At 41.1% G+C, this 25313-nt stretch overlaps 2 protein-coding genes across 11 annotated transcripts in view; one reads left to right on the top strand and one right to left on the bottom strand.

Annotated features, from left to right (window-relative positions):
* The window catches only part of COL4A4 (collagen type IV alpha 4 chain), a 68978-nt gene extending 48300 nt beyond the window's left edge, over positions 1 to 20678 (top strand). For 3 of the 6 annotated variants that reach the window (XM_040074570.2, XM_058421989.1, XM_058421990.1), the window contains 11 exons: positions 2317 to 2388; positions 3198 to 3326; positions 5134 to 5241; positions 5804 to 5959; positions 6594 to 6692; positions 7002 to 7010; positions 8408 to 8539; positions 10562 to 10678; positions 11399 to 11587; positions 13354 to 13640; positions 14245 to 20678. In XM_040074570.2, coding sequence (XP_039930504.1) covers positions 2317 to 2388; positions 3198 to 3326; positions 5134 to 5241; positions 5804 to 5959; positions 6594 to 6692; positions 7002 to 7010; positions 8408 to 8539; positions 10562 to 10678; positions 11399 to 11587; positions 13354 to 13640; positions 14245 to 14508 — 1562 coding nt within the window. In that variant the 3' untranslated portion in view covers positions 14509 to 20678. The remainder of the gene's footprint in view (positions 1 to 2316; positions 2389 to 3197; positions 3327 to 5133; positions 5242 to 5803; positions 5960 to 6593; positions 6693 to 7001; positions 7011 to 8407; positions 8540 to 10561; positions 10679 to 11398; positions 11588 to 13353; positions 13641 to 14244) is intronic. The other 3 variants (XM_040074567.2, XM_058421991.1, XM_040074569.2) reach the window with 3 other exon arrangements.
* Positions 20679 to 21768: 1090 nt separating this feature from the next.
* RHBDD1 (rhomboid domain containing 1) overlaps positions 21769 to 25313 on the bottom strand; it is a 28395-nt gene continuing 24850 nt past the window's right edge. For 4 of the 5 annotated variants that reach the window (XM_040074573.2, XM_058421993.1, XM_058421992.1 and 1 more), the window contains exon 7: positions 21797 to 23939. In XM_040074573.2, coding sequence (XP_039930507.1) covers positions 23824 to 23939 — 116 coding nt within the window. In that variant the 3' untranslated portion in view covers positions 21797 to 23823. Of the gene's footprint in view, positions 23940 to 25313 lie in introns of all 5 variants that reach the window. The other variant, XM_040074572.2, reaches the window with a different exon arrangement.

The raw sequence follows: 25313 nt of genomic DNA, 5'->3' as shown, positions 1-25313 counted from the left end.
GAACATTATTAACTTTTAGTATGCTTAGAATTGAAACGGTAAGTTATTAATACTCCATAAAGAAAGGTATCAACTGTGTGTCCTGTGTCTGTTATAGTGTTCCACATAACCAGTTCCCAAACAGGAAGATTAGTGACCCATATACAGAAACCACAGTAAAGTAACACTTGGGGCTATAAAAAAATGGTTAGAGAGGACAATGGATCCACTTTTTCAAATTCAGCTTAAGGACAAATTGAGAAGGTCTCTTACCAATGACTGAAAATTCAAATGAAAAATGGAAACAATTTATGATTGCATGCAGTAAATAAGCAGTGCTGATTTAAACTGTCATGACAGATTCCCTGCTGGTACATAATGTGCAAGAGAACATTTCAGTGTTGCAAACAATATTAGCTGTGACAAAGGCAGAGATCTGCAGTGGCAGGGATGTCTGAAAGGGGTCAAAAAAGAAAGAAAAAAAATTCTTCTGCTGAAAACTTCTTTATAATTGATGGGCTCTTTCCTTCTTGCCGTAAGACACTTCTTTACTATACTGTGCACAAGTTATCTCAAGTCCTGCACAGGAACATGACATCAGGACACGTCCTGCAGAGGGAAAAGTTCAGTCCCAAATGGAAATTCATTAGAGACTGAGCTGCCTGCTGAGCTGAGGATTCTGTGCATTGCCAGCATAGCTGAAAAGAAGGTTAATACCTTTGAAACTGTACCTAGTAATGAAAACTGACTGGTATTTGTATCCCAGTTCAATTGGATATATAGATCTTGGTACTGTTTTCACCAAGTGCTGGTGCAAGCATTAGAAATGAAATGGGTAATTCATAGCTAAGTACATGGCCTCGTTAGTCTCACTGGTTCTCAGTTACATTAAAGGTCTTGTGCTGAACTTTTAGATTTTAAAGAACTTCTAGATTTAAAAAAAAAATAAGTTAAACATCATCTATCAAAGCATAATCCCATTTTCTTTATTACAGTAGTTTTACTAGTTAAGGGCTTAGCCTGGCAAGCCTTACTTGTGTGAGTAATCCTTGATGGAGCAAGTAATACTCAGACCATCACCAGGAGGACTTGTGTGAGTAGGAGCTGAATTGGGCTGTACAACACAGAAACAGTGGTTCATGCTCAGGTCAGCCAATTCAGCTGTACCTAGAAATATGGGACCATAGCAATCCAAAAATCTAGAATTACAAGTGCTGATATTATAATGGATTGTTGGCAAATGTGTCAGAAATTCCCTGGAAAGCAAGTAAAACCAAGCCATCAATCTTGTCTGAATGAGCCAAAGATCAAAAAATTTTAAATGGTGACCTGGGGGCCAAAATTAGTTAGGAGCTCTTAATAATTTTAAAATACCACTGTTAAACTCCCCAAAAGCAGCTCTTGCATAAATTTTAAAATGGGAACATATCCAAAGCACAAGAAGGCTACGGAAAGCAGGAATGAAAGTTAGAATGTCATGAAAAGTTAAAAAACAGTCAATTAAGGTCATATAAGATATTACAGGTTGGATAACTAGTATCCCATATTATAAAGTGGATTACACAGAGAGTGTATTATCAATGTTTTGCAAGTTTTCAAGCCATTTTCTGGATTTAAAATTTTTCCAGACATTCAGCCAATGCCAGTGAATATCACTAGTGACAGAGCTGCTCTATATACTACCATGAAGTATTCTATATACTACCAGAGGTTTCAATTACAGGTTTGTTCTCTTCAAAGATTTTGTGCTGCTCCATTCAAAGAGCTTTTTTTAACAGAGTGATGCAAAAAAACCATAGTTTTCTTTGTGAAATCTGTAGGACCAGAGAAAAGAAGCCAGGTGGAAATTTAGCCTCTTTTTGGTGTAGCTGGGTTAAATTGCACTTCTATTTCGAACAGAAGCTGTAAAGAAGTTCCAGCTTTACAGCTATCTTTGGTAGTGTCTGCACCCCCATCAGTGGCTGTGAAGTGGTAGCACAGTGAACTTTGGAGTAGTAACCACATGTAGCAGTAGCAGCCACAGACACAAGGTTCTCTATAGATTAGCCCATAATCTGCTAGCTGCAGGATGAAAGTATCTAAAGGATTAAAAGTTGTGCTTTCTGATTGCTTTGATGTGGAACTCTATTATGACTGCTATTTTTAAACTTTTCACATTTGCCTTTCCTAAAAGACTGCACTGCAGTGTGATCTCATCTGCAGCTGCCAGTAATCAAATTTTGAAAATACCCCACCTTGATCCAGTATGTGTTGTCAGATTTTAAAAAGGCTTGATTTGAAATTGTGACTGTAAAGAATTGTTGTGGTACCCAGCCATACCTGTGTAACACCTCTCAGGTCTTCCTGGACTGCCTGGACTGGATGGCTTGGATGGACTGAAAGGTCAGAAGGGTTCTGCAGGAGCTCCAGGTAAAGATGAGAACTGGAACAGAAAATCTTCTACATGACTGAATGTGCAAGGAAAGGTGCATGTTATTTTGATGTTTGCCTTGCCCAGAAGATATCGTTAAGGCTAAGACTAAACTTTCAAACAGAATCTAAAGTATGCTTAATGGCACACCTGCAGTTACTTGTGGGGAAAATTTTCAAACTTCCATTATTCACATAGTTTTGTTGGAACGTTCCAAGGCTGTTCATAAAATTAAAAAATTCAGTGCAGATGACTCAAAGGAGAGTCAAGTCTCTCTCTCTCTCTTTTTTTTTTTTTTTTTTTTTTTTTAATACATAAAAGATAAAATTAACAAATTAAAAGGAGGCTTGTGAAATCCCAGCTCCATTTAAAGTCCGTGGGAGTTGTGCCTCAAACTTAAGAGGAACGTGGATTTCATTCATGCCATTGTATTTGCAACTTTCAAAAGGTGCTTTTGAAGCACTATTAAAAAACAATGCTTATAATCTATCTAAATATTACAAATATATGCTGATAGAAAACTAAATTTAGAACTGTGCAACCGGTTTACATTTCAAGGTACAGACAATAATGACACCATAAAAAATAATCCCTGAAGAAGAGCATTCAAACAAAAAGATTACATTCTTTGAAAGTGATGAATTAGGGCCAGATTCAACAAAACTCTATCCAGCTTCCAAGAGAGAACCAGAAAAACAGCACTAGGCAACCCTTGCAAGGAGGAACATCTGCAACTGGTATTTCTGTTCTGAACATCTGTATTTGTACTTGTTGTAAGCTTTATGTACATAATTGTTTTCTTATTAAGGTCAGAGTGAGGCAGGGCCCCCAGGATACCCAGGAGAAATTGGACCAAAAGGAGACAGAGGTGAACCTGGATGGCCTGGTATTTCTATTCCAGGCTCCCCTGGAGAAAGGGGATTCCCAGGATTTCCAGGTAAGAAAAGGTTTTCTCCAAAGGACTGCTCTGCAGAGTTGAAATTAAGCTCATACTTATTTTATTTTCCTAAATGCTCTTACTCTGGTTAATATGAACATTACTCAGAAGATTTTTTTTTTCCCTAAAAACACTTCTGTTGTAGCGTGCTGATGTTTCCTGAGTAGAGATACAGAGACTCCAGAATTTCTGGTTTATGTTAGACGAAGGAATGAAAATAGAAAATTATGGACTTGAATAGACTCAGAGAACTCCTAGGTAGAGTTGCCACTTGGGAAGAAATTCCTGAAGAAAAAAAGTGCAGAAGATGTGGCAGTCCCAGAACTATAGTAAATCTACCAACTGTTCTGGTGGAGTGCAAGATAGAATTGCTTCACAAGATTGCACTGGTTATTTTAGAGCTTGGTGATATAGGAACTGCACAGAAATGGGAAAAAGCAAGTGTTTGAGGAAGGGCCACTGAGAAAATGGATACTGGAGCATCTGTCCTATGAGGAGAGGCTGAGACAAGGAGAATTGCTTTGGCTCCAGAAGAGAAGGCTCAGGGGGAGTTTATTAATGTGTGTAAGTACCTGATGGGAAGGACCTGGAGACAGTTCCTTCATCGTGATATTCAGTGACAGGACAAGAGGGAATGGGCACAAATTTACATACAGGACATTCTACTTAAATAAAAAGAAAAGTTTTATTTTTCCTGTGAAGGGAATTGAACATGGGAACAGGTTGCCTGGACAAGCTATAAAGCGTCTGTCATTGGAGATACTCAAACCTCAGCTGGACAGAGCCTAAGGCAACCTGCTCTAGCTGATCCTGCTTTGAGAGCAGGGTTAGTCTAGGAAGTCTCCAGAATCCCACTCAAGCCTCAGCAATTCTGTGATTAGAAGTGACATCTGCTTTATGCTGCCAGACCTTGCCACAGTCACATAACACATGGAAGGAAAACAGCAGGAGGTGAAATCTGGTGTGCTGAATTATCCTGAGATGAAGACACAATAATTTTTCTTAGTTTGGCTACCAATTTGTGAACTGGGGGAGTCAACAGAATGGTGCTGTTGAGGAAAAAAGAGAAGGTTTAATTCTGAGATGTACTAACACTGTTCGACATTGGATAGGCGAGGTCTCCAATGGTCGTCACTAGCTTTGACTAATAAGAGAAAACTCACCAGAAAGTAAATGGAAGGATGGCTTTTTTTTTTTTTTTGGTAGAAAAGAGAAGGCTACAGAATGCAACCCACATGTTAAAAAGCTGCAACTGTTCAAAATGTTGTGCAGAGGATGGTGGCCTGCAACTCTGCCTGTCACAAGCAAGAGCATAAATGTTTTATTGTGTAAAATTTCAGATTAAAGATTAGGAAAAAAAAAGCATTTAAGGCTAGTAAATTCATCTTGTTCACTGAGGTTTTTAGGAACCAGCGTAACTCCCTTTTGCTTGGAACAATCTGTGAATACTCATCCTGCCCCAGGCAGAATCATTTCATAGTCCCCACTCACCTTACATTGTTACTCTTTCTCCCATTGTTGGAATTCAGGAGAATGTGGCTATCCATGGCAATGTGCCAACATGTGATGATGTATTCTTCAGGTTACACAGATTTTATGGGAAGAATTAAAATTTTAAAAAGATAATGAATATTTTCACTTTGACAGGATGGCTTCATTAGCCTGGGGACTGGTATGTTTGGGATACAATTGGGAGCACACATTACCTCCATGACTTCTCCTGTCAGCATTCTTTTACTTACTAACTTCTGTTTGTAATCTAAAAAAAGCTCAGACTTTTTTTTTTTTTTTAAATGTGATCCCCTAGGTAGAAGAGGACCTGTTGGACCTGCTGGACCTATGGGAAGATCTCCTGATAGTGCTTCCCCTGGTCCTCCAGGTGATCAAGGATTACCTGGTTTAGACGGCATCAGAGGTATTAAAACTAAATTACCAACTTTTATCATGTAAAAAAACCCTGAGACTACTAGGAATAACAGGGTTACTGTCTGTGAAAGAATGTATAGAAGTGCACGGGGAATAAAGAAACCCATCACTACCTCAGGGAATACACAGAGAAGTGAACACTAGGTAGATAACCAGAGCAAGGACAAAATGCAGCTCTCCAGATAAATCAATACAGTAATAAATCTACAAGATAGAGAAACAGTGTTTCAATGAAGGTACCAGTAACTTGCTGCCTCTTCTGCTTGCACAGAAGTCAAATAACTTTGGGAACTATTCCTAACATTGTCTTCTTTCGACAAAGGCTAGCACTAGTATTTCCAGAAACATGCAAGGGCTGTCCTACATCCTAGAGAAAAAAAACCAAAACAAACAAAACCAAAAAACCCAACATACTGGAGTAAAATAAAAACAAAAAAAAACCAAAAAAACCCCAACAACAACAACAAAAAAAACAAACCCACCAGCAGAACATGGCTATTTTCAGATGTTGTACTTTGTGCATACATCAAGAATAAAGTTGTTTTCCATAGGTGATCCTGGGACTCCTGGTCCTCCTGGGGAGACTATCTTTGTGCAAGGAGATCCAGGTGATACTGGCATTCGAGGGGCACCAGGTAATCCTGGGCCACGAGGACAACAGGGAGCCAGAGGCCCTCCAGGGAGCCAAGGAAGAGAAGGCCCAAAGGGTATGGTCAGAGATGTTTCTAAGTTCTGTGTGCACTTAGGCCCAGCCCCTGTGACTGAGCCTTGTTCCCATGGCCATTGGAGATGGAGCTGGGCAGAAGGGGTGGGTGGAGGCGGGACATTGCACAGCTCTGCCGGGTTACTGACACACACGATGGGCTTGGGGTAGAAGGTGAGAGTAGAGACACATTCACATGCACTGCTTCACAGCAGCTGGTTGGAAGACACCTTTGCCACTCTGAGAATAAGGCAGTAAAACACTTGAGTTTGCCAGATAAGCAAACCGTGACCCCTCCTCTGGGGTCTTGAGAAACTATGGAAAATGCAGATGCATTTGAACTAACAGATTCACATCTGCCCCATATCAATAGCTTGGGGCTTTCAACAGATCCTTCAGTTTGAAACCAGAAATCTACATACTCTATTTCTTACACACACTGTAGAAAAGTCCCATCTATACCAATCATTTCCAATCTCTACAAAAAGAAAAGTCAAATTTTAAGTCAGATCCAGACTGGGGTAAGAAGAAGAAATATGTATTTCTTTCTGTGGCACAAGAGAGTTGAGGATTCCCAAGCATTTTTTGTTACTCAAGCATCCAGACTGCATTTTATTTTTGTTTGGTTTTATTTCCAGGTCCTATGGGGGTGCATGGCCCACAGGGTCCACCTGGTGCTTCAGGACAACCAGGAGACCAAGGTTTTCCAGGAAGACCTGGTCCCAGAGGTCCCACAGGTACTTAAAATGAACCTATTGCTCATTGTCATTCAGCTGGAACTGTGATCCTTCTATTCATATATAATCATACTAATGTTAACTTGCATGCAAATAATTTAAACAATCTCAGAAAAAAGACCCCTGCAGTTGCCAACCTAAATGATTTCTCATTTGATTAAAAAATTCTGAACTATTTGTTTCTAATGCCACCTCATGTAAGTAATTTCAGTTCTCATTTCATTCTTTACTCTAATTTACATGCCTGAAACTTGCTACCACCTGCACTTCAATGGCCACAATCTGCTTTCCATTTTTCAAATCCTTCAGGTTTCATAGGTAAGTTCATGACTTTTGATTATTGTTCTTTTCATGGGAGCTCCCTCACGTATTGAAACATTCAGCTCATATTCAAAGATATCCTTGGTTTCTAGGAATAGTAGGTACTGCTAGCAGGACATAGTTCTAATACATATTTCACATAAACAGCACCAGTGAGAATGCTCTGCTGAGAACTCTCATGCTAGGATGTCAATTAGACTTGTGAAACATTTGTTTCTAGTTCTTATTTTTTTGGGCTTTTTTTTTGGTTTTCACACAAGATGCTTTCTAACCAAAATTGTAGCAAAAGCTTGAATCCTAACACCAGATTACTACAAACACTGAACTCTCCATCTGACTAAATGTTGATCTAAAATGCAAACAGGCAAAAGCTGCCAGTAACTTTCACTAGATAAAATGTGCAATTATGTATTATAGTTACTTCAAATAGCTGTTATGGGCTAGCTTTTTTTGTCTGCCTATTGATGGTTTTGCAGAAACAAAATGGGCAAAATAGTGCAAAATTTTCCATGTGCTAAGGTGTTTGCACCGAAGCTGGGTAGGTAGACTTTAAGCTTTAACTCAAATCAACTTGAGGCACATTAAGACTAAAGCTGTATACCAAATATGTGAAACAGAGAATCACTAAATTGTTTAAGTTGGAAAAGGCCTTTAAGATATCAAATCCCACCATTAACCCAGCACTGCCAAGCCCACCCTATACATCCTTTCAATACCTCCACAGATGGTGATACCACTACTTCCATGGGCAGCCTGTTCCAGGGCTTGACAATCCTTCCCACGAACACATATTTCCTAATATCCAATACAAGTCTGCCCTGATGAAACTTAAGGCTATTTTCTCTTGTTACTCGGGAGAAGAAAGTCTCCACAAACTCCTTTCAAGTAACTGTAATAGAGCACTAAAATCTCCTCCAAACTAAATTCCCTCAGCTGCTCCTCAACAAACTTCTGCTCCAGACCCTTCCCAGCTCCATTGCCTCTCTATGGACACACTCCAGCACCTCAATGTCTTTCTGGTAGTGAGAACCCCAAATGTGAACACAGGATTCAAGGTGCAGCCTCAGAAGTGCTGAGCACAGGGGATCGGTCACTGCCCATGTCTGCTGGCCACACTATTGCTGGTAGAGGCCAGGATGCCATTGGCCTTCTTGCCCAGCTGGGCAAAGATCACAGACCAGCTAACATACACTTGCTAATACTGGCTTGCCAGGCTGTTAATACTGTGCTAAAAGACTAAGTGTAAAATTAAAAACAGTAGGACTCAATAATTCAAGATTTTAAAATACTTGAAGTATACTCTTGACCACCCAAATCAGCTAACATTTATGTTGATTTCTTGCATGGGAGCTATCAGCCAGACTTGCAATTCACTTTCTCATTTCACATTCCAGGTGATCCTGGGGAGCCAGGAAAAGTAGATGATTCATGCCCTACAATCCCAGGGCCTCCTGGGGAAGCAGGGCAAAGAGGAGAGGACGGCTCTGCAGGATTACCAGGGCCAATAGGCCACCCTGGACCCCAAGGTAAGCTCATTTTGAAGCTCATTTTGAAAGCTTATATGTTCTTTTCAGACATTTAGACAAAAGGGTCCAAGTATCAGTTACTTCTCTGTGTTTTACCCTCTCTCTTCTCCTTAAACACTCACTAACAGTCTCCAGAAACACACAGTGGGCTGGTTAATGCTGAGGATGATGGATAAGTGTTGCTGAACTAGGCTGTTTGAGCCTGCCTGTGCTACATTCCCACTTCCTAGGCCAGGCAGGGCAAAAGCATAAGGCGCTGTTGAGAAAAAAGTTCTTCAAGTAGCATTTTTCCTTTTTCCCCACCAAATTATAAAGCAATGCCTCAAACCACCCCTGTGGTTTAGACCTATTTGAAGGATGTTTAAAATATGCATGCTTTAAAATCTAGCAATAATTAATCCCAAAGCTCTGCTAATCAAAGTCCTAAAAGGACACTGAAGTTAGAGAAGTAGCTACAATAGAGATTGTTATCTGTTAGAACATGAAAAAGTTACCACCAAAGAAAACTGACCAACGAGATCTTAAAAGGAAGTGATGAAAGACTGAAACGTTCTTCTGACAGATAAAAAGAAAACAAGGGTGATGCTGGTACTGGTGATCCCAAAAGAAAGGCCACTTTCATAGAAACACAGCATTGGCTGTATTGCAGAGTGCCTTCAGTTTAGATGGTGGAATCCCTTGTGTGGTTTTAGGTCTTTCCTTCTTGGGAAACCAAAGTTTGTTGTGCTGGCTGCTCTGGACATTCAGTGTGTCCAGAGAAAAAAAATCCATGATTGTCTCCCAGAAGATTCCCTGCAGCAGTCATTCCCATCATGAAAGGAAACAATGCAGTTTTCAGTTAACTCACTAGTTTTAGGTACGTCAGTTGATTTGCCAGCTGAAAGAGGTTTCTGGGGTTACACAGCTGTGTTTCCATTATATACATCATTAAGGGTTTCTGTAAAACCAGGTGATACAGTGATATACATACTTGCACTGGTTTTATGAAAGAAATAGTAGTGTTTTTTTCCGTCATTAAGATAGGAGAAGCCATTTTTTTCCTGGCTTGGAGGGCAAACTGGAAGCTTTACCGGCAAAAGCAATGGATTTTATTAAAACCCCTCAATGTGCTTAAGCTTTGGCAGAATAACTGAAACCAACGTAGAAAAGCTGTTAATTTTTTTGACTGGTTCAGGCTTTCTTGGTAAAAAGTAACAAGGGGAAGTTTGAATGTTCTGAGACAACTTTGAATTACTCAGTCTGCAGGTTAAATAGCAAAGTCTGCAAGGAATGAAACACTATTACTGAGAAACTGTGGTGGGTGCTAGAGAAACTTGCTCATCTAAAATCTGGTTTTTATCAAAAGCGGAAAACCACTTCTAAGTGCAACAATACCTGCTAAGTGTTACTTTGCTTAATTCAGATTATGTTTTAAGTAGCCAGTGAACACACCCATTATTATCTACACCCTACATGAGATGTATCTTTGACTGTCACAGTCACACTTTCCCTGCTAATGCATAAAATGCACGGCCGTGTGAAAAATACAAAAAGATGAGGCCATCAGGAGCCTAAACATGTCCAGTTCTGCAGTCCCTCCCTGCTCTCTAACTACTGCAATACATCCATTACTTCAAAGGGAGTTCATAATGTGTTCTAAGACTCTGCTGAATGGGGTTCTCCCAGCTGACAGCTTGGTTTGCCTCAGAAGGAGTTACAGCTCATTCCATGATACAGATCCTGATGGCAATTCTGCACGAGGCTTGCATGATAATGTTTGCTGGGGAGTGCTTTGATTTCAACTGTAAATCACACAATCTCTGGAGAGGATGGAAAACCTTATCAGGAGCTGCTGTTCTAAGTCATGCCTCTGAGCTACTGCTGTGGTCACAGGGTGAATAAGTAGTGAAGAGAATTCCCAGCAGGAGTTTTGCACCTCCCTGTCCTGGTGTCCATTTCACTGACTGGCCCTTTGTGTTTGGACAATGCACAACCTTAAATGCACCCTATGAAGGAAAAAGCACGTACTTTGTATTTACCTAGGCATAAAAGGTGAAGAAGGATCACGTGGCCTGCCAGGTCAGGATGGGTTACCTGGAGCACCTGGACCACCGGGTGACCAAGGGAGCCGAGGAGAGCAAGGATATGCTGGGCCCCAAGGTAAGAATGGAGCATGACTGTGGGGGGAGATGTGTGAGAGGATGCACACACTCAGTTTTCTCTCTGCTCCCCCAATTCCCACATGGATACATCCACCTCTAGCCCGAGGTGCCATGACACCTCTTGCTCCTTCTCAGCTCAAGCACTGACAGTGACATTTGTGAATGATTTCATAACAAGACCTGCTGGAAGAAAATTTCTCTCAGCATCCATTATTAAATGGAAAGGCAATTAAGCACCCATGCTCAGACAGCATATATCAATAGGCATGCATCTCAAGGCAGGGCTAATGGGGCAACTGTCTGGCAGTAATTAAAGTTGTATTTTAACTGTGACTGCTCTCTAATGCATTAAGGGTTTAATACATATGTGGGCAAGGGGCATCGACTGTTACTGAAAGAATTCAAATTCAGTCCAGACATTCTGTTCATCCTTGTAAGTCTGGGAAATCATTGCCCACTTCAGTTCATTTCTTAATCCATATACCACAAGACAGAGGCACAATAGAAAAGCCAAGTGCCAAGCATTCAATGGCAACCTATTTTTTATTTCTCTTCCAGAAGAAGGATAACAGAAGTCTACTTGTGTCTTTATTGCCCATGACAGCCTTGAAGTTATATTATATTCAGTTGGGAACTTCTCACTGAACATTTAACGCACAGCTGGTGTGAATTTTTATTGTAAGGTAATACAAATAAATTTCTTTTACCTTTCTCCAAGGTCCACCTGGCCAGACTGGTGTCCCAGGACAACCAGGCCCCCAGATTAGATCTGCAAGTGGATTCCTGCTCGTCCATCACAGTCAGTCAGACAGAGAACCGCTCTGCCCACAGGGGATGCCAAAGCTATGGACTGGCTATAGCCTGCTGTACCTGGAAGGACAAGAGAAAGCCCATAATCAAGATCTTGGTATGTACTGTACATAACTGCTCTCCAGCTAAGAGATAAGAAAGTCACATGGAGCAAGCTATAGAACTGTCAGTTACTTATTTTCTATAGACTCAAAACTAATTTATACTGATGATAATGAACTTGGCTATGTTGCCCTATTGTCACCCATTTAAAATGGCTTTCTGCTGCTCTTCAATTGAATGAAAAAGTATTTCTAAGTAATTTTGACTTGAAGTTGGAGAGATGAGTGGTTTAATTCACTTATCCCAGCTCATTTTAGGCTGTCTTTGAAGTCACTGGTGAGATTCTCCTAGGTCAGAAATCTCATTTGGCCACTCTGAAATAACTCCATAGAGGATCTGCTTCATTTTTACTCTAGACACAGCTTGGGAAAGAGCTGGTTACGTTGGGTAAGCAGAGTTGGATAGTGTAAGTAAGCTTTACAAGTAAATTATGCATCATGTGTACAGCAGAATCCTGTGCTTTTCAGAGTGAGAAGCTAATATTTTTTGGAAAAACCAAAGCAAAATTTCTTCCACAGACAGCTCCTTTTGGTGCCTTGGGTCATTTCTTCCCTGTCTTCTACAATTCTGACTAAAATTAGATGTCTAAATAAGCTGCATGACTTGCAGCCTGAGGAACTGATTGGTGGCAATTTGCACAGAAAAAGTTTCCTAAATTCTTGTTGACTTGTTATACGAGAATCAGAGAAGTCTCTGAGGAGGGAAGATCAAGGACCTAATAAGCTGAACAAAAAAGAAATGTTTAAAAGAGCAATAAAAAGAGCTATTTTTAGAATAGCAGTGATGTTTTAGAATGTGTTCACTATTGTGTGTTTGGCATTCCTCAGGAGAGCCAGTTGCTAACAGAATGCCTCATAACAGCAGTGAAAATAAGATTCAAAGAAAACACTGTCCTGGTTCTCCTCTGTGATTTTGCAGGCATTTTTCCTACTCAGGCTACTCCAGATCCTTCATTAGTACTGGAATGGAATATTATCAGTGATAAACAAAACTGGCTTCCCTACAGAAGTGTCATGTGTCTTTAATGAAGGTGTTTGGGTTTGCAGGCATTACAGAAATAACACTTCACACACCAAGTTCAAGGCAGAACTTTGTGCAGTGATTATTGTTAACTAAATAGGCCATCATGAAACTGTTCTAAATTCAGTTCTGGAAGAAGTTCACCCCAGAAATATGCACTGGTCACTTCTTGGCTCCCACTGATGTCTGCCCGATGAGAATTTTGCAGGATTGGTTCTGCAAAATCCCTCAATCCTTTTATTTCATTTTGGGAGCCTGAAAACCTTTCTGAAAGGCAGTAGGACAGCTGCATGTCGGGCTTAATGCACTGCTAGCAATGGCTTGTCATACTTCACAAAAATGTTTCTGTTTATCAGCACTGTCATTTGGTTTCTCACTGCTCCTAATGAGTTTGTAAATAGCTGATCTCCTTTTAAACCAGCCACCACCTCTTGCCTAATTTATTTTTCAGCCTTGGCACAGCTGAGAAATTTGTTATCATAACTGTTTCTCATGGTGACAAACTACATCACGTTTAAATATCAGATTGACACAATTAAATATTACCGGTCAAAGGAAGATAGTGGTAATAGGTCTCTGTTTTTCATGCAGACATTTTGGTAAAGCACTTGGGAGGTTTAACAGCCGTGGATTTCCTACATCCTGCTAAAAATACGTAGTTTTGTAGCAACATTAGCCAGAACACAATTTTCAACTTACCTAGGAAGTGGAATAATTGGCATCACTTGCTGTTATTTTCAGGCCTGGCAGGATCCTGCCTGCCTGTGTTTAGTACCATGCCCTTTGCCTACTGCAACATCAACCAGGTGTGTTACTACGCCAGCCGCAATGACAAGTCCTACTGGCTGTCCAGCGCTGCTCCGCTGCCGACGGCGCCGCTGTCCGAGGAGGAGATCCGGCCGTACATCAGCAGATGCGCTGTGTGCGAGGCCCCGGCACAGGCAGTGGCACTGCACAGCCAGGACCAGTCCATTCCCCCCTGCCCGCTCAACTGGAGGAGCCTTTGGATTGGATACTCTTTTTTGATGGTAAGAAAGCGGGTGCGGGATTATATAGACATGTTTCTTTCATCCAGCTTTTGTGTTCTAAAGGTTTGAGGATTTTTAGCTCTGAAAAGTAAATCATTCAATGTCTAGCGAACATTAAAGAGGAAAATTCACAAGAAACAAGACAAAGGTCCAAACTGCGGAAACTGTCTGTAGCTATGTATACTGTACTCAGAGACTTAAGATACACACTTCTTAAAATTACAAAGGCTTTGCCCTCCTTGTCTATAGAACACAATGGTATTTTTATGTACAAAGACATCATTTTCAGAATTAGAGTTCCAGGGCTTTTTAATGCCATCCTCAAGTTACATTTGCAGCAGTTTGGATAACGGCATCGTTCCGAATCAACCCAGACTACTCCTTCCTTCAGTTTGATAAATACCTGAAAGTTTAGTGAGCCAGCTCTAGACTTGGAGATTAATTTATTACAGAACAAATTAAGATTTTCTCCAGCAAAAGAAGCTTACTCCAATTTAAAATTACAAATTAATTACAGTTAAAAGCAAGTAGGGAAACAGACAGATTAACAACATTTACCTATTTTTCATGCACAGTTACCAGGCTGTCTCTCTGTTCTTTCCAGCACACTGGATCTGGTGACCAGGGTGGGGGACAGTCCCTTATGTCACCCGGAAGCTGCCTGGAAGACTTCAGGTCAGCACCATTCATCGAGTGCCAGGGCCAGCGGGGAACGTGTCAGTTCTTTGCTAATGAATACAGTTTCTGGCTGACCACCGTGATGCCTGAGCTGCAGTTTGCATCAGCCCCCGTGTCAGGGACTCTTAAAGACGGACAAGAGCAGAGGAAAAAAATCAGTAGATGCCAGGTATGCCTGAAGCATGGCTAAGAAGCAAACCAAAAGCAGGCAGCTACAGAGAGGCTTGCGGGACGACGAGCAACGTGCTAAAGGTTTCAACAGCAGCTCGTGTTTGAATCTGTGTGAAAGCGTGCAGCACTGTTCTCTTTGTTGGAATGGAAAAATGAGACAAAAATGAGGGATCTGTTGAGCCTCATCCACCCATGTACACACATCCACAGGCAGCAAAATCTCGTGTAAAACAATTAATCAAAAAAAAAAGACAAAACTGTCCCATTGGAGTCAACTGCTGTAATGTACAAGGAACAAGGTGAGCTTGGAGGATTGAGTCAAGCTGGGAAGACCAAGGACACTGCCTGTTGTGCAAGAGAATGGATTTCCTGTAAGAAATGGCATTTACAGCAGGAAGAATATGTGCATTTACATGGCATATTGTAAATATTTATCCATACAAATGTCAAAGCTCTGTAGCCAAATTTCCCAAGCTAAAGAAACATTGCACTTGCTCTTTCCAAGGGAAGGGAAAAATGTAATTGTTAAAGAATAATCTAATAATAAAAACAATGAAGATCAAAGTCTTTTACCGCTGCAGTACTGAACCAGACTCTGAAAGAACTGTTAATTGGGCTTTCATAGACAACAAAAAGCTGCAAATCCATTTAACAGCAGATTGTGTAAGAAAATAAAATTAGCTGAGATAACAAATCCTTAAAAACCTGTATTTATATTTACAATTAATTTCTAAGAGCAGTTACATTAAATTATTAAACTCTAATCCAAGTTGCCAAAGACACAAAGCAATTTCTAATATTAATTGAAAAGAAACAGTGACATGGTGATAACATGGATGAACTTATCTGAGTGATGAATACAAGAAGTGTTAGGAAAATAAATTGCATTCATTTTTCGCTTCTTTCTTTATAAATACACCATGGAAAAAAAGAACCACCACCATTAAGATCCTTATGGAATGACAGCTCTGAAGATCCTTTTTATTTTTTAAAGCACTTATTGTAAAAACGTTCATATCCTAAAGCACTAATCACCTTTTGAAAAAATGAAAAGACATTTGTACCCCCTTCATTCATCTGTAAAACGAGAACAATTCAATGGTTCTATATTGTGCGGAAACATCTGAAAACAGATTGCAAATGGAGAATCCATCATGTGCAGAAGGACCACAAATGCTCCTTTTACCACTTAAATAAGCTACATTTTATTGGAATGGAATCAAATGCTTTTTCCAGCACTTTTCATTTCAATTTGTGTTCACTGAGGTGCCCCCAGCAAAAGGATTTTCAAGGAAAACTGCGATCCACATCCAAGGGTCCTAATTCAAAGCAAACTCCCTCTGAAGCCATCACGAGTACAACAGCCTGATCAACCAATTTAAAAGCTGGATACACAAACTCAAAGAGCAGGAAAGACAGACATTCCAGGCTCAGCCAGAGGAAAATAAAGCAGAGGATAAGTCCAGTCAAGTGTAAATACATCTGACTGTGCAACTTCCTCCTGACACAACCAACCAACCCTCTCTGATGTGCTGTTCTTATGTGGTGGTCAACTGACTCTGCCCCTCCACCTGGGCAAGGGGCTGGAGCCCTCCTGGGCCATGTGCCATTCCCAGTGTGCCAGGGAACACTGGGATGGGCACACCTCAGGTCGCTCCCGGGTGATCCTGTCTGGAGCAGGGGCCAATCCCTGCCATTGGCCTGGATGCAGGAATTCCATCTCTCCCTGATTCAGGCAGCATCCCATGAGCAGGGGAGAGCAGCTCTCCAGTCTGACATAAACCCCAAAATCTCAACTCTGTGAGGTGCTGAGCAGCTGAGGAGCTTCCTGCGGGAAGAGAGCAGCGGGTGGAGAGGAGCAGCCATGCTTAGGCCACCCGTTCTCCAAGGTGTGCAGGCTGTGTTTCCAAAAAGGCCTCAGCTACAGCCCCATGGGGCTGGGAGCTGCTGCTCAGTCACAGGAACACCCAGCGGCTCGGGTCATGGCCCCATTGCCTGAGTGCATTTAGCTGATTCCACACTGAGGTCTCATTTATGAGCCTCACCTGACAGTGCTCACCAGTTCCTCCATCACTCATCTGCAGTTCCTTTTCAGGTGAGAAACTCCGGAGAGGGGCTGTTGCTGTCCTGGAAAGCAAACTGGGGCTTTAGGTATAAACTGCACTGAGGTAAACAATAATCAAAACCTTATATACTGTGTTACTGCAAACTAGGTCACAGGGACAAGGTGAAGACAAGGGTTTTTGAAGAAAAGGGTTTTTGGAACTGCATCTGTGTTCATCTAACTTGAACAAATGCACCAAAAAATTTTTAAGACATCAGCAAAAAGCCTCACCAATAATTTAAATAGGCCATTTCACAGCATTTTACCACGTTGCTCTTTTGTTTGCTTTAAAACATCACACAACCCCTCCCCCCCCACTTGTGTCTCATTTTGATGCAGTTTTTGCAACTGTGCCACTTCCATTTTATTATGGTCTGTCTATATATAGGAAGTGTATTTTTAAGCTACTACTTTTAGGCCAGATATTTCATAATTGTGTAAATTCCTGTTCCATGCTCAGTTAACTCCAGAAGGCATTTGTCAGAAATATTGAACTAATTTGAAATAAAATTGCAGATAAATTGCTTAATATTACACAGCAAGTAAAACAGATCAAAGTATAAAGCAGCAGATGCTTTAACTCCACAATCATTTGTCCAGTAACTATAAGCAGAAAAATAATTGATAAATTATTCATAGGGAACCTATTTATGAAATTAAGTGTGAAAAGGCATAGCTGAAACTGTTAAAGAGTAAAAACACTACTAAAAGCAATGGCCTTGTACTGGCCCCTGAAGTCCAAATTACCTTTACTATGCATTCCAGAGTTTGGACCTTGTGTAGACCCAGTCAAGAGGTGAATTTTATCCTCAACAGCAGGCAGGATATTAAGAGCAACACAGAAAATTATGCTGGCTGCAGTTGGAGGTCACTGAAATTGGAGCCATTTGGGGTGAACTGCCCTCAAATTAAATTCAGAACCAGTGATTTCCAACGAGATTTGCTTGCTCATCACCCTGGCAAACCATGGCCAGGACACAGGGAAGGTCCTGGTTCTAACTCAAGGCAAACCCTCGGGGTAGATGGCAGCTTCTTGTCCCTCCCATCCCTGTGCATCAGGATTTCTAGAGGATAACAAGTGGAAGAAAAACACTGCATGGCCTGAAACCTGATCTGCTCACAAGAAATGTAGCCATTTTTGTTTCATTTGATGTTTTCATTACAAGGAAGGAGATGCACAAGTCCAATACTGAAAACATCTCTTGAATGTCATCTTTTGGTGTATACAGAGGGTGTCAAAAGGGAGATACTAAAGCAAAACTTAAAACTGGTATAATTTATATTTTATCATAATGGTGCTATGCCATAAAAATGGTATTTTAAAGAGTACTTCAAATTCATCTGTGTACAACAGTTTTTGGATTTGGAGTCCATAATCTACATGCACAGAACAGCTATCAGAATGAGAGGACAGCAAAGCTGCTTCATCTCCAGACAGAGGTGGTGCTTGGCTGGGGGCTGTGAGCTGCCCCAGCCTCCTGGAGCAGCAGTGCAGGGCCATGGCCAGGCCCTGCTGCCCCAGGTCCCTGCCTGTCATGTGCTGTGAGCTGGCAGGGGTGGGCAGCTGGCCCTGGCTGGCAGCCACACATCTGCCCAGCTGCTTCACCCCGGCAGGACAGGAGGGAAAACAGGAGAAAGAGCAGGAAAACTCATTGGTCAGAACAGAGATGGGGAAATCACTTACCAAGTACTGTTGAGGGCTAAACACTCAGCTCAGGGAATTCAATCTATTATTCTGGGGAAAAAGTTGACAAACCTTAACATAGCTTTCCTCCAAGTTTCCCAGGGTCAACTCACTCAAGCCCCTGCTCTGCTCTCCTGTCAGCACAGCAAGTGCCAGTCAGTCCCTTCAGTGAGGCAGGGGGCAGCCAGAAGCTTCTTGGGCCAGGTGTTGTTCCAGGTACAAAGTGGCTTCTCTGTGCTGCACCTTCCTTCTCACTCTCCTCCTGTGCTCTGACATTGCTCCTCCATGGGCTGCAGCCCTTTTGTGGGAGTACCTGCACTGGCATGGGTCATTTCCAGAATCACATTATTACGTTCATCAAGTTTAAGCAAAACTGGTCCAGGGATTCTTCCAGGGTAATCTCTTAGCCAGAAACACTTCTTTCCTACTTTGGCAGGTTCATGAGCACCAGAAAACAACAATAGTAGTATGAAAACAGTCAAACCCCAGAATTCCTACAGTCCATACATTTTTTTGCCTCTATTTAAGGTAAATTAAGCAATTTATCCATTAACCCAGGCAGCTCAGTTGTTTGAAAAGGATCCCCCTAAAGCTGTAAAACGCACTCTGGAGCAGACTGAATGTGCCCTGCACACACCTGCTCTGGGCACACAGGGCCAGCCTGCAGGGACTGTGCCAGCACTCCAGCACAGCGTGTGGGGCCACAGCAGCAGCCCTGAGCAATGATCTGACTTGCAGCATCATCCAGCCTCAGAACACAAACCACAGCCACGTGGGAGTTTGTTTCTGTTATCCCACATGGCCACTTCAGACCCACGTCCCAGACTGACTCCAGGCCCTTCCAGGGCTCACAAGCAATCCTTAAGTAACTTGTAACTCCACTCAGTGGCCATCCACAAACAAATGCTGCACAGATGAGTTCTGTTCTAAGGCTTGACTTGCGTTAGAACTGTCTGAGCAACACAGAAAACAATCATCCAAGGCCATGGGGAGGAGCTGTAATGGGGAACAGTTGTTCGCAAGAAAAAGGATCTCTCCAAAGCCAGCTGTGAGAAGCAGCAGTCAGGCAAGGACAGAGCCCATCAGTCTTCAAAACAATAAAAAAATTCTGTCAGCTCTGGTAAGAACCTTCCAGCAGGTGAAGCAACTGCTTCATCAAACTGGGGATCTATTTCATGACTGGATCTGATTTCAGAAATCGGCATTTTAAACTGACCGAACAACAAAAACAGCTGCTGAAATTCTGCCCACCTGAACCATCTGGAGAACTAGCCAGGTGGAGAAAAAAAATCCCCACCAGCACTCCAACAGATGCTGCTCCATATTCATATTGAGTAGCTTTCCCCTGTCCTAGTCACTTCATCCAGATGTTCCAGAAGGTACTGGAAGTTCAATTAGAGGTGACATTTTGTAAGTGCAAAGTAAAAACAACTCCATATTTATCATTCTGGAGTGAACCTGTCCAACACACACAGTTCCTCCACGTAAGGCGGCTCACACACCTCTGCAGCACAGCTCACCTTGTGCTTGACCACACACTCCTCCACAAAAGAAGACCAGCTTGAGCTTTGTGGGGTTTGAAATGCCACTTGTTTATCCTGCTCTAAAGAGACAGAAGAAGGAAATCCTGGAATATCTCTACTTTATCAGGAAAGTTCACTATCTACACATTCAGAAATCTTTTGTTTGCACTCCCATTGCTGCAAATTAGGCCAATTTCTGCTGGTAAATGGACAAGAGAGCTGAGCTTACTGCTGTTCTTGTGCAGCAGAAGAATGCTGTCATACATATTCTTAATCTGCTCTTTCACTAACCCAATTGCTTTACCCATCCCAGCAGATCATATAAACAAAAATGCCCAAACCGTATTTGATTTGTGTGAAAAACTGTCTTTCTCCAGTTCTCCCAGCTCCTGAAAGAGTAAATGGATATCAGAATTCATTGTAAGACTTTTTAGAAAGCTTGACAATCCTTCAGGGACAGCTCCTCTGACTGAAAGCTCAGAAGTGTTAATATTTTCTTGCCTTTTGAAATCCAGTAACAAGAAATAAACCATTTTTTTTTATATATATGGGGAACAATGAGAAGCTTATAATAAACCCATGCAGTGATTCTGTCCTTCATGTCTGCACACTCCAGAAGCCACAGCACAAACACCAGGATCTGCTCACCAGCTGTTGTGTGGAAGCGCGATCCGCTCTCAGTCCCTCAGTGCTGAACCAAAATGGGCACAATTCCTCAGCCATGGAATCAGAGGGAGAATGAGAGCAACCCCCATCCTCTCCCCACAGCAGGGAGGGCAGCTGGAGCCACACTCCTTCCCAAGCTCTCCACTCCTGCTGTCACTCTGCTGTGCTGGGCCATCGCCACCTGAGTGCAGCTCTGGAGAGAAGCAGCAGCTTCAAAGGTTCAGCAGTTCTGTTATTATACAACACCATATATACACTTGGCACTTAGGGTATCATAATTAAACAGAGCAAGGCACGGCCAGAGAAAGTCACTTTAGTCCTGCAGGCAAAAAAAAAAAAAAAAAGGCAAAACTACTGGCCTAAAGTGGCCAGTCCCTTCATTATCTCCTACTACACCCTATATGTCTGTCGTCTTGGTATTTTAAAGGGCATTTTTTCCCTTTAGGAGAAGTGGTGCTGTCAGGGAAAACAGCACACTGACACAAAACCGCAGAATTTGCCTGTGCTTAAAGATAAGACGGAAGAGGGAAAAGAATTTTAAAAGCTAAACACAGTTCTTTCATCACATCTTAATTCTGGGCTGTGAGAAACCCTTATTTATTAACAGTAATATGTTAGGTCGTTCAACCATTAAATTTCAAGAATGTGCCCATTAACAAGTCTGCTGATTAGGATTAATTAGGGAGTGGAATTTCTTACATGGTACCTGATCACAGAGTTTAGAGGAAGTACAAAAAACTCACAAGAAATCACAGCTCCTACCACAAAGGAATCAAACTGCAGATGCTGAAATATTTTATACAAAGCTACGTTTGCTTCAAGAGCTTTCACCTGAGGCCGTCAGGCAGTGACCAGGGCTGAGAATAAGCAAGGTCCAACACCCACCTGAGGAACTGCCCTTCATTTTTGTTCCTGAAGAGACCAAGTGCAACAGAGCACACTGGGGATTCATCTGCCTTCAGCAGTGCTCTGAACCCTAAATTGTTGGGGGCTTTAATGGCAAAAATCCTGCTGAGGACTCGCAGAACAGCCTGGGTTGGAAGGGGCCTTTAAAGGCCATCCAGTCCAACCCACCTGCAACGAGCAGGTGTTAATAAACCTTCCAAATCCTGAGAGCAGCAGAACTTTGCAATAATCTAACTCCAAAACTTCCCCTAAATTAAAAAGAAACAAAGTTAGTTCCAATACAGTCAAGCTTGTGACCCCTTGGTATTACAAGTCTTCATTTCTAACAACATGGCAGCAGCTCTGTCATTGTAAATATACACCTTATTAATTACTACAATTAAAACCAAACAGCTTTAAATGTTAAAAAAATATTTATTTCAATTCTGTATACAAAAAAATGTCAAAACAACGGAACATTTATTAGTACTGACAATTTTTGTGATTATTTAATGGTATGTATGTCTAAGCTCACTTTACAAAACCAAGTGCTTATAAAATTGCAATCGGGTTTTTGATTTTCCTTAAGTATCTTTTTATCCTGACTAGCAGCACATCCTGTGCTTTTAAATAAGTAAAATATCAGAACTTAACCCACACAGTATGTTACACTGCAACTTTTGACCAGAGCATTAAAGGATTTCTGAGGAACCAATGCTACATCCTTCTCATTTACGTCCAATTATTAACTGCTGAGAAAAATATGCAGTGAACATAAAAAAGTTGGCCTTCTATAAAAGTGTCTGCTGTTTAATTCTATGGCTGTTGAATATATACAAAACCAACCAAGCACACATCAGAAATCAGCATTGGCTGTACCTGGAGTCCCATTGCAATTTCATCTGTTGTGTCCCAAAACCCCGAGCCTGAAGCCTGCATCCTGATATTGTGCTTTTCCCAGCAAACAAGAGCTTTCCCTACACATACATTAGCTACAAACAGAAAATGCAGGTATTTATTTAAAGAACACAGTAAAAAAACCTCCTTTGAGGGTATTTTTTCTGTATGAAATACACAGCTCAAAAAATAACCTCATAGAAAAGCAGACTTCATAAAGCACAGGTTGGTGAAACCCTTAAACTGCTTATCCTAATCCTGTACTCCATCAGTGCTGATGAGGAAATTCCAGTAAATTCTGTGTCAAAAGCCAATGACCAAATTATTCTTCTGCAATCACACCTCTCTGCAATAGAGGACCATCCCCAAATTCTTCCATTCTGAGGATAAAATGCCTGGACAAGGAGTGATTTTTCAGGGCAATACTGGAACCAAACCCCTCGAGGTTCATCAGAACATTAACAGGCAGCAGTGCCACAGGCAGGACAGCCTTGTGTGGAGGGAGTGCCCAGAGGGACAACTGAGCTCTCAGGTCTCCTCTAGTTGGGTAAGGAAATTCTCAAAAATGAAGAACTCAAGGTAGCCTGTGTTTAGGCATGATCTCCACAGGTCTACAAACTCTCAGGTCTGATATTGGTTTTCAAACAAGATTAATATTGAGAAATAGTGGAATTTTTAAAGCTGCATGAACAGCATATACAAAATAAAATTTCCAAGCCTTCTTACAAAGTGAAATAGATGATTTACAAAAGTATATTACTGAATAAATATATGCTTTGTATGGCATAGCCACATACCTTTACATGAAACTCCTAACAAATTATTTCAGCTCTGTAAAGGGCAGCAGTTTTTGATTTAAGATATAAATATTAAGAAAGGGTTTAGGAAAACCTAAGTAGTTACAACTCAGCTTTATCACATCCAAGCTCTAGATAATACGGTGTGAGGAAGACCGCAACACTGAAGTTTGTATTAAGTAACTCCTTGGTAAGGACAGCAGGAGAAAGACAGCTGCAACTATTTGTCTGCTCAAAAGCTTTTAAGCCTAGACTCACGTGGCCCAGCCACTGCCATCAAAGCAATCTTTCAAGTGTCATTTCACCTGGCAATCCCAAAAAATGAGCTGGTCATCACAGATAACTGAGAAAGGTTTGTAAGGAAAAATTGCATAGTTTTAAAGTCACATAGAAAATGTAACATTTCAGCTGCAATGGATGAAGAAAATCTGTTGTCTGAGAACATCAGCAGTCAAGAAGCCAAGGAATTCTTAAAGCTATACAAAATAATACAAGGAAAAAAGACAGTTTGGTAAAACCATCAGTCTTCTTCCATTTAAGGTGCATTAAGGTGGAGACAGCCAAAGATCACATTTTGGTTCTTATCTCACATTTCTTATTCAAGTTCCAACTTTGTGTCTGAACTCACAAAATCCTATGCAGTTTTGCAACAAGTAGTAAAAATAATGGAAGAAAGATTATAAATTATTCTGTAAATTACAGATTACAAGTAAATCTGTAAATATTTTGGCAGGTCTGAATAGCACTTTACAATTTACATCAACACCTGCCAACTTCATCATCTGTCAAACCTACGAAGCCTTCGCCTTCTCATGTCCTCTTCTGAGTTCTCAGGTGGGAACCAAAACCCGTAAGGTCGCTGCCCATTATTGTGTGTTCCTCCTCCACCAAAATCTACAAGACACAATGAAACACAACCGTTATTTTGGTCTGCAATAGGAGAAAAATGCACATATATCCTGTAAGCCAAAGCATCACAACACAAAAGAGACAGGGAATTGAATGTTTTCAATTCTGATGGTTTCAGGGCAATTACAACTTCCAGAAACTGCTCTTAAAGACAGTCAAATAAAAAGAAAAACCAAAACCAGAAACCTCCCCCCAAACAATAAAACTACCACCACCCAAAAAGCCACCCCAACCCAACAACAAACCACAACCAAAAGAACATCTATCAAGTTAAGAATAACAAGTATTAACAAGCATTCACATTTTTCACGATCCCTACTTTACACAGTAAACTCCAGCATGTTAAACTATTTCAGTGTCCTCAGCAGTTGCTCCTGGCAAAAGCAGCTTTTGTGTTTGCTTTTAGTACCGAGTCCAACATGTGCAGACCCACAGCCCATGCTCACACAGCTCCCACTCCCAGCTGGCAGCAGCTTCACAAGGGAAGGACAAGTGACAGCCCAAGCACACAAACTGTAAGCAAAATAATCTGAGCAGCAAGAACACAGCCAGCCCCACAGGTCTGGGCCCTGGCACCCCGAGAGGAGCCAGGACAGGCAATTCCAGCAGAATTCACATCGAGTCACCCAGCAGAGAAACAACACAAGGCACAGTTACACACACCAGCTCAGCTGAGGGGCTCTGGGAATCAAAAATCACTGTCTGCCTTCTGAGCAGAATTACAGTGTTAAGGACAAGCAAATCAGTGATAAAACCTTTGTAACATTCAGCATTTCTTAAGCTTTCACCTGCCCCACAAAGGGTCAAAACTGCATCGTCATGCTGTAGTTTAAGAATTGATTTTTAAATCATAATAATTATACTACTTGTGTTTTTTAAAAAATTCTTTTCAGTAGTGAAGTTGTCAACTAAATACCAAAGTTTCTTATAAAAACATTTTCTATACAGCATCCCAGATTAATTTTTATTTAAGGAAATAGATACCACTTGCATAGTTAAGACAAGTCCTTGCACAGTCCCCATAAAATATGCTCAACACTTCAAATATACATGTGCTTTAATAATCACTAGTAATAGAATGAGGTGTTAAAAAAAGAGGAAAAGTGCTCTTTTATACATTGACCTGAAAATAAAAGGCTACACAATACATTTTGAAAAGCTTTAGGTTCAAGAAAAGATCTTATTTTACATCAAACAATATGGTGAACAGCAAAGGCTGGATGTTTTGAATACATGTATTTGTATCTGCATGTAGATATTTAAATCATCCTTTTACCTAAAATAGTTCCCTGACACCTTTTTTCTTTTAATTACAGCAGAAATATTAATGAAATAACACCTTTATCTTATCAAAATATT

Source organism: Hirundo rustica, chromosome 10, assembly GCF_015227805.2.
Source record: "Hirundo rustica isolate bHirRus1 chromosome 10, bHirRus1.pri.v3, whole genome shotgun sequence".
In the NCBI taxonomy this organism is placed as follows: Eukaryota; Metazoa; Chordata; class Aves; order Passeriformes; family Hirundinidae; genus Hirundo; species Hirundo rustica.
This window is presented reverse-complemented; position numbering and strand designations above follow the sequence as displayed.